The sequence below is a fragment of the Acomys russatus genome, chromosome 24, assembly GCF_903995435.1.
Source record: "Acomys russatus chromosome 24, mAcoRus1.1, whole genome shotgun sequence".
Lineage (NCBI taxonomy): Eukaryota > Metazoa > Chordata > Mammalia > Rodentia > Muridae > Acomys > Acomys russatus.
Genome location: NC_067160.1, coordinates 57,865,480 through 57,873,818, shown reverse-complemented (window position 1 = coordinate 57,873,818; position 8,339 = coordinate 57,865,480). Strand labels below are relative to the sequence as shown.

General features: G+C 52.1%; 1 protein-coding gene across 1 annotated transcript; it reads right to left on the bottom strand.

Moving 5' to 3' along the window:
• Positions 1–1,335: 1,335 nt before the first annotated feature.
• Positions 1,336–4,162, bottom strand: LOC127206943 (odorant-binding protein 2a-like). The gene is made up of 6 exons (XM_051166265.1): positions 4,076–4,162; positions 3,247–3,380; positions 2,935–3,005; positions 2,414–2,524; positions 1,777–1,878; positions 1,336–1,361 (listed from the first exon to the last, which is right to left on the bottom strand). Exons 1-6 carry the CDS (start codon positions 4,160–4,162, stop codon positions 1,336–1,338), a joined length of 531 nt encoding a protein of 176 aa, XP_051022222.1.
• Between the last annotated feature and the right edge of the window lie 4,177 nt (positions 4,163–8,339).

The following is an 8,339-nucleotide window of genomic DNA, read 5'->3' as shown; positions in this document are numbered from 1 at the left end:
AGAAAACAATGGGTCAGCTGGGAGTTAGACTGAGGGTCACCGAGCTGATGGACACTAACCTGAGTACCACCAACCCCTCAGCAAAGGCAACTTCCCCTGGGATTTGCACTTTGAGGCTGCATTGGTCATCTGGGGTGAGGGTGGGGCATCTTCTCCCGCTCAGTGTGGCCCACCATGTCCTACTGGACAGAGAAAGCCTAAGCCCTGGTCCTTGGACAAACTGTGGGGACGGCTTGAGCAGGAACAAGGCTGGTGGAGACTTGACTGCTTCCGGACGTGGTGGTGCACGCCTTTAATCCCAGCACTCGGGAGGCAGAGGCAGGCGGATCGCTGTGAGTTCGAGGCCAGCCTGGTCTACAAAGTGAGTCCAGGATGGCCAAGGCTACACACAGAGAAACCCTGTCTCGAAAAACCAAAAAAAAAAAAAAAATAAAAAAATTAATAATTAAAATTAAAAATTAAAAAATCAAGGGGAGATGATGCAGGAACTGGCCAGCCTTGTGCCACCCCTGTCACTGAGCCCAGCTTCTCCAAGAGGGACCTCCCAGTATTTCCCCCAAGTCCTGCTGGAGAAGGAGGCCTGCGGTGGCCATTCACATTGTCTGAAGCTCTCCCAGCCTGACAGCCAATGGCGGGCTTCTAGGCCCTCACATGGCTCTACATGAAAGCAGATCCCACACTCCTTGGGCATTGGTTGGGCAGTGTCTCAACAATTTTCCCCCAGACTCTGCTCCCTGCGGAGTCTGAGAGTCCACACAGGGGCCTTCACAGATGGACTGAGCCAGAGTACTGCTGAGGGAAGGCCTTTATTTAGAGTGAAGTCAGGTACGAGAGGCCCAGGCACGGGGGACAGTAGGGAGTTTGGTCCAGGAGAGGTGTGGTACAGGGATGTCCCAGGCAGGTGTGTGAAGCAACACTGCCTCAGCTGGTGCAGACTTGCCTAGCTGCTGTGGTAGGGAGAGAAAGAGCAGTGAGAGTCCCCTGTTTTGTGGGAGCAGCAGTCAGGGGAGTTATTAGCAGGGACACATATATCGATCAGAGGTCTTTCCCCACTTCTCTGTGTGGTCCTACTAGGAGCTGGGGCCCTCTGAAGTGATCCCTGCACCACTCCCATAAGTAGCCAGGTCTCAGCCTCTGTGGAGAGCACAGAAGGGGAGAGGTCCAGGCAGAGACCAGAGACAAGGAACGACAGTGACAATAAGAAAAGACTTCCTATGTGTCCTGGAAACTGCACTCAGGGCCACCTCCTGAGTGACCACAGGAGAACCCTCCAGTTCCAGAGCCTGGCATCCTAGGTCTTTCCACAGTCTAATGGGAGGTGTGGGGAGACTTACCCTAGTCACTTTCAGGCACACACTTATCTGTAGAAACCAAAAGAAGGCCAGGAGTGAGAAGAGCCCTGTAAGAGGAACCCCATCACCAGGCAGTTCAGACCTCCCAGAGCTCAGACCTGAAGCAGAGCCCTGGCAACCCTGGGGGGGGGGGGAGTGCAGCGGGTAGGACCTTAAAGGGACAGAACAGAAACCAGGGATACACAGAGACCAGGGGAGACAGAAGCAGAAGAGATTTGGAGTTCACGGGGGGCATATTGGGACACAGGGACAGAATGTCCTCTTTGTGACGTTGAGTTATGGGTGACACTGAGGAAACCACAGAGTCATACAGGGGCCTTGGAGAGATATGAGGACATGAGGACACATAGACATGGGTTGGGGACACTGACAGTCAAGAATGACAAATGGGACACAGAGAGAGGCGTGGGCACTCCTGTTTCACCTTTCATCTCTGGAACAAAAATGTTTTCCTGTGAGAATCCCTTGGTCTTCAGGAACTCCTTAAATTCTTTCATGGCCTCTGGGTTTTCCCCAGCGTGTCTCCCTATCAGGAGGGGGCAGGTTTGAGGGGTGGTGGTCAGCTCTGCAGAGAGCCAGAGACTCGCGGATGGATCCTGGCAGGGAACTTTGGTGTGTGAGCACCCACAGACTCTGAGTGATCCTCCGGCCCATGGACAAATCAGCAGACCTAGAGGTCACTCCCCAGGCCTGTAAGAGCCCTGGGGCTCAGGGCCATGAGACTATCCCCTGGCCCTGGAGGGTCTCCACCTACGACAAAATGTCCCTAAGAGGACATTCCTTTTTAAGCTCACCTGTCACTTGGAGATCCTTGGACTTGGTATTTGCTGGCCCAGGGGTGGGACCCTCTCCTGAGTTCTCAGGCCTCCAAAGGCCACACAAGACCCATCCATACCCAGTTTCACCCACTTTCCACTCTGGATCTCACACATTTCCTGGGGAGCAGCCTGGGTCCAGCCAGAGGCTTCCCAGTCCCCAGGGCCAGACATGTCTGCTCTCCATCTCATGGCTACTGGAAGCAGAGACCAGAACCAGGACACGGGGCCTCCGTGGCGCCTCACCTGCAAGCTTCGCCATGCTGACTGCCTTCCCATTGTGCAAGCATTCACAGTAGAAGATGTAGTGGCCCTCCGCCTGCAGCTTTTTAATATAAACAGTTTTCTTGCCATTAACTGCAAGTGAACAAAAGTAGCTCTCAGTGTCTCATTCCTTGAAACACCGTTGAAGATCATATGAAGGAACACCTTGGAACACTTTGGTGGTCACCCCAGACCTAGCTAATCTAACCCTGGCCTTTCTATGGTCCCCATAGTTACACGAGAACCATCTCCCGGGAAGCTGCCACGCCCAGCTGGTGAGTTCATAGAAGGTCGGGGCTGAGGTTGGCCCCCAGGCCTGACCACCTCCTGTCTGGCTCTCCCATCTTTGGTTCTTCGTGGGTCAAGAGTGTGTCAAGAGTGGGGCCTAGGATTGACCTCTAACACACAGAGAGTAAGTGGACGGCCTGTCTGAGAAGCTGGACCAGGCAGGAGCCCATCCACCCAGCGCTTGCCCCTGCAGAGGACATTGAGGCAGGACTCACAGGAGGTATATTTGCCAGGCTCCTCAGTTTTCTTCATCACAATTTTGAGTTCGTGACATTCACCATTCTTCCTGTAAAACGGAAGCCCACAGGCAGATGCTCTCAGCAATACAACCGAGGCCTGCCTAGATCCTTATGTGTGTCAGCTCTAGTCAGGTGATCCCTGTAAACTTTATGTCAGTCCTGTTCCGGCTTTTAGTCGCTGCCTAGGACTGTGTCCCATCAAAGGTGGGGATCTTTTGGTTGCCAAAACTCAAATAATGGAGAGCTGGGGAGAGAAACTGCGGAGACCCCACAATATGGAACACGCACCAGAATGTAACTGTGGCCTCCAAGTCGCCCTCTTCCAGGGATGTTACCATCATAGGGAAAGCCTTTTTGGGTAGCATGTCATAGGGCAGGTTCCCGTTGTGTCCTATGCCCTTTGGGATCCAGAGTCCAGAGTACTGCAGGAGACAAAGCTTTGAGCACACCCAAGCCCAGGCTCCAGCACTTGGGCTAACAGCTGATTGGACACCCCAGACCCCAGGCTGCAGCCACTGAGGTGGGCTAACCCCATATGTCCCAAGACCTGGTCAACAGAGAAATACCAGCACTTGGACTACCCAACCCATGATGGCAGAAAGTGTCTGCTCCACCTCCGTTTATTTTTGGTTTTGGTTTTTCAAGGCAGGGTTTCCCTGTGTATATAGCCTTGGCTGTCCTCAATTCCCTTTGTAGAGAAGGCTGGTCTTGAACTCACAGGAATCTGCCTGCCTCTGCCTCCCCAGTGCTGGGATTAAAGGGGTGCACCACCATGCCCAGCTTCCACCTCAGTTTATAAACATTTTGAGGTCTATACCTCAGCACTCCCATGAACCCTCCACCCCGAATGTCCTGTTCTATGCCACTTTCTAGCTCTTGCTGTCATGGGAACAGTGACCCCTCACCAGAATTTGATTTCCTATTCTAACCCCATGTCTTAGGGGGACCCCTGTCTTCTGATAGAACTGGGGAATCCTTGATCTGACTGCTCAGCTGAAGCGTGGTTAAAACTCAACCTTTGAGGAAACACCCTCACCTCAGCACAAATCTACCAGCACCAAGTGGATGCCGCCTGGGCCTTTATCCTACCTCCACCCATCGTCCCTCCCTTCCTCACATCCTCAATGTCATCTGATGGCAGTTCCTGGGCCCTCAGGACAGCCACCAGCCCCAGAAGCAGGACAGTCAGGAAAAGGCTCTTCATCCTCAGTCACTGGGCTCTCACACAAGGCAGGTCACCTGGGGAGTCTGGACCAGTCTGCTCGGGCTCCTCACAGGGCGCCCTTTAAATCCCCCGTGGACAGGGATATGTGCCCACTTGGCACCGACCATGTCCCTCCTGTCCTTCTGTCATGGCCAAATCCACATCCATCATGGGCGTGAACGGTTGTTGTTGTTGTTGGGATCTGATGAATATCAGTCAACTCAGTGTCACATCCGGATGAAGGGAGACACACGGTGCCCTGCCACGTCTGTGCCACCCAAGTGCTGAGCTCACAAGGGGCCTGGGGAGGGGGGGGAGGAGTGACTCGAGTGCAGGGAGGGAGGGCCAGCTTCCCTTCACACCCTGCCCTCCACCTGCCAATGGCTGCCCTGACTCTGTTCCCTGAGACCTGGCTGCTGACCTCCTGCCGCTGAGAAGGGGCCTGAGTTTCACTCACAGACCATTTGCTAGTTCCCACATAACTTGTCCCCTGCCTGGGGAGGGAGCCCACTTCATTGTCCTGTCCCTGTGCGGATACCCCACCTGGACCTTCCAGCAAGTGGGGACACAAATTTATTACGCTGGTCAGTTTAAATCTTGTAAAGGGCCTGAAGAAATGGCTTAGCTATTGAGAGCAATCAGTGAGTGCTTTTGCAGATGACCTGGGTTCAATTCCCAACACCAATATGATGGCCTATAGCCACCCAAACTTCAGGTCCAGGGTATTTGATGCTCTTTCCTGACCTTTGAGGGCACTAGACACACAACTGGTACATATATATAACTTCAGGCAAAATATTCATATACAAAAAGTAAAATAAATAAATTTTGTTTTGTTTTGTTTTGTTTTCAAGACAAGGTTTCTCTGTTTAGCCTTGGCTGTCTTGGACTCACTCTGTAGACCAGGCTGGTCTCGCGAAATTCATAGTGATCCGCCTGCTTCTGCCTCTAGAGTGCTGGGAACAAAGGCGTGCACCACCATGCTTGGCTGAAGACCACTTTTAAAAAAAGATTTATTTATTTATTATGTGTACAGTGTTCTGCCTGCATGTATACCTGCACACCAGAAGAGGGCACCAAATCTCATTACAGATGGTAAGACACCATATGGTTGCCCAGAATTAAACTCAGAACCTTTGGAAGAACAGCCAGCGCTCTTAACCTCTGAGGCATCTCTCTAGCCCCCTTGTTTTGGTTTTTTGAGACAGGGTTTCTCTGTCTGGCCTTGAAAGTCCTGAACTTGCTTTGTAGACAGGCTGGCCTCAAACTCAAGAAGATCTGCCTGCTTCTGCCTCCCCAAGTGCTGGGATTAAAGGCATGTGCCACCACGACCACTTTTTTTTTTTGGTTTTTCGAGACAGGGTTTCTCTGTGTGTAGCCTTGGCCATCCTGGACTCACTTTGTAGACCAGGCTGGCCTCGAACTCACAGCGATCCACCTGCCTCTGCCTCCCGAGTGCTGGGATTAAAGGCGTGAGCCACCACGCCCGGCTGCAGACCACTTCTTACTCTAAGCTGTCTAGTTCCATTTCCGCTAACTGGCCAATGCTCATCTGCTCAATCACCAGTTAGGCTCAATTTCCATAATTCACTATATTAACTTGGCTGCGTGAAGAATTCCAGCCACACATTGAGGGTCATGAGTAATTGTCCCCTGAAGGAATCAGTGAAGGGGTTCACCTCTGTGAGCTCAGGGGATTCGTCACCAACGAGGGGACTTGACTTTCTGCTGCTCTCGTCATCTGCGAGTCTGCTGAGAGGACATTTTCAGAGGCAGACGTGGCCTGGTACAACTGAGGCCCAGGTGTGTTCATTTGTTGTGTCCTGAGGTGGGATGGAGAACTGGGGTCCATGGCGACCTGTCAGGAACCCACCCTGTGCTGCTACTGGACTCCACTCCCCTGGAGTCCACAGCTTCCCCTCTCCTCAGCTTTGGGCAGCCACGTGCTCTCAGCATGGCCAGATCTCATCCTCTTTGGATAAGTGGGTGCAGGAGGCACCATGATCCCATCTGCCAGGCTCTGTTCTGAGTTCAGTCAGTGACGTCTGCCATGGCTGCCTTGTCTTCTGACCTTAGCCCAGTTCCCTTCCCAACAGGAACACTGCCTTCCACTCCCCACTCCACGGAGGAACTGCGGGCTTGGCCACCTGCCCTGAGACCCAGAAGGTCATCTCTGGAGAAAGGTTTCAGGTAGGTCCTGAGGGGCTGTCCACACTCCATGGCTCTGGAGACAGCTGCTGGTCCCACAATGACATCTTTGTGACTCTCTGGGCCTACGGAGGACAGGCTAAGTCGCCATAAACAATATTACTGAGCACTCTCCGACAAGCCCTGGGCAGTGCTGAGCAGCTGGCACGGCCCAGATCCTGACCTCACTATAGAAGGTGCTGAGCAGGAAGCCTGCCAGGCTGGGTGTGACAGGGTGGGGCCAGGGCCCTTTAGGAGCTGAGATTAGGAAGTAGCATGGCATTTCCATATTATGGGGGAGGCCTCTGTACCTGCCAGGCTGTCCCTCACTACCATGCAAGGGTCTTTCCTCTAAACATGTCACCACATAGGCACAAGTGTCTCAGCCCTTGAACAGGAGAACCATATGCTCACGTGATTAGCAAAGCCAGGGACACGGTCAGTCCACTGCTGACTCGTGCTGTGACATCACAGGCCTCTGAAGCTGTGGTGGACACTTCCTGACATGCTGACAGCCTCACAGACCCCCAGTCTAGTGTTTGCATCTCCCCCTCCCCCTCCTTTTTTTTTTTTTCCTAACACACGGCCTTGCTGAGCAGAGACGAAGTAAATTAACACCTTCACGTCTAGATCTGAAGCACTCACTGATCCATGTGTTGAAGACCTAGTCCCAGCCAGTGACCGTTTTAGGTGTGGTCTGCAGACTGAAGGCATAAGGCTGGTAGAAGCGAGTCACAGAGAGCTTGTCCTTCAGCTGAATCTCGCCCTGGCTTTCTTTCTTTCTTTCTTTTTTCTTTTTTTGGCTTTTAGAGACAGGGTTTCTCTGTGTAGCCTTGGCTGACCTGGACTCACTTTGTAGACCTGGCTGGCCTTGAACTCACAGAGATCCGCTTGCCTCTGCCTCTCGAGTGCTGGGATTAAAGGCATGTGCCACCACCCCCCCTGCTTTGCATGGTTTCTCTCATTTGTAGAATGTGTGACATGAAAGTACAATGGTGCAAAAAAAAAAAAAAAAAAAAAAAAAAAAAAAATCGGGACGGTGGTGGCACACGCCTTTAATCCCAGCACCCGGGAGGCAGAGGCAAGCGGATCTCTGTGAGTTCAAGGCCAGCCTGGTCTATAAAGTGAGTCCAGGTCAGCCAAGGCTACACAGGGAAACCCTGTCTCAAAAAACCAAAAAAAAAAAAAAAAAAAGAAAAAAGAAAGTACAAAGGTGACCGTGTGAAAGAAGGACAAGTGACAATAATAATAGGTGATTGAAAGACAAACCCACAATTTTCTCTCATGGAGAATATATTTTTACCTCACTTGGGCATATTGTGCAGATCTGCTTCGGAGCTCTGTTGTTTGTCTCTCCCACTGACCTCTAAGTACGTAGGGCATTCAGGGCATCCAGTCACACTGGCCGCAGTGGAACCAACTCACTTTCTATCAAGATGCAGGCCACTAGAGGTTCCGAGTGAATTTCGGAGGTTCCGAGTGAATTTCGGAGGTTCCCCAGCCAGCCCACTTGCGCCTGCAGAGGTAGACTGGCTTCCTGCTTTCTGGGACGCAAGTGTGCCTCCTCTGTTTGCTATCCCCTGCCCTGACCAAATGGGCTGCGGCCATACCTTTTCCCACCAGGTCTGAATGCAGCCTGTAGAGGGCATTCCACCCCCAAACCACCTCCTGAAACCTTAAGCTATTCTTTAGAGTTGCCTTTAGGTCTGTATTGTTAATTGTCCATTACGTAAACCATCCTGGCTCTGTCTATTGTGTGGTTCTGTCTCCCGATTGAACTCTGATTCCTGCAATTATAAATTATTTCAAAGGTCATAAATGTTATGGGGAAAATCAAACGGAACAAGTTGTACAGATAGGGTTGACACAGGGGGCTGTCTGTTCCTTAAATCGAATGGCGTGGAAGAGAGGACACAGGGTACAGACCTGGGGGAGAGACCCGGGCTTGTTCCAGAAACAGACTGGTGGTCAGGGCGTCTACAGCAGGTGA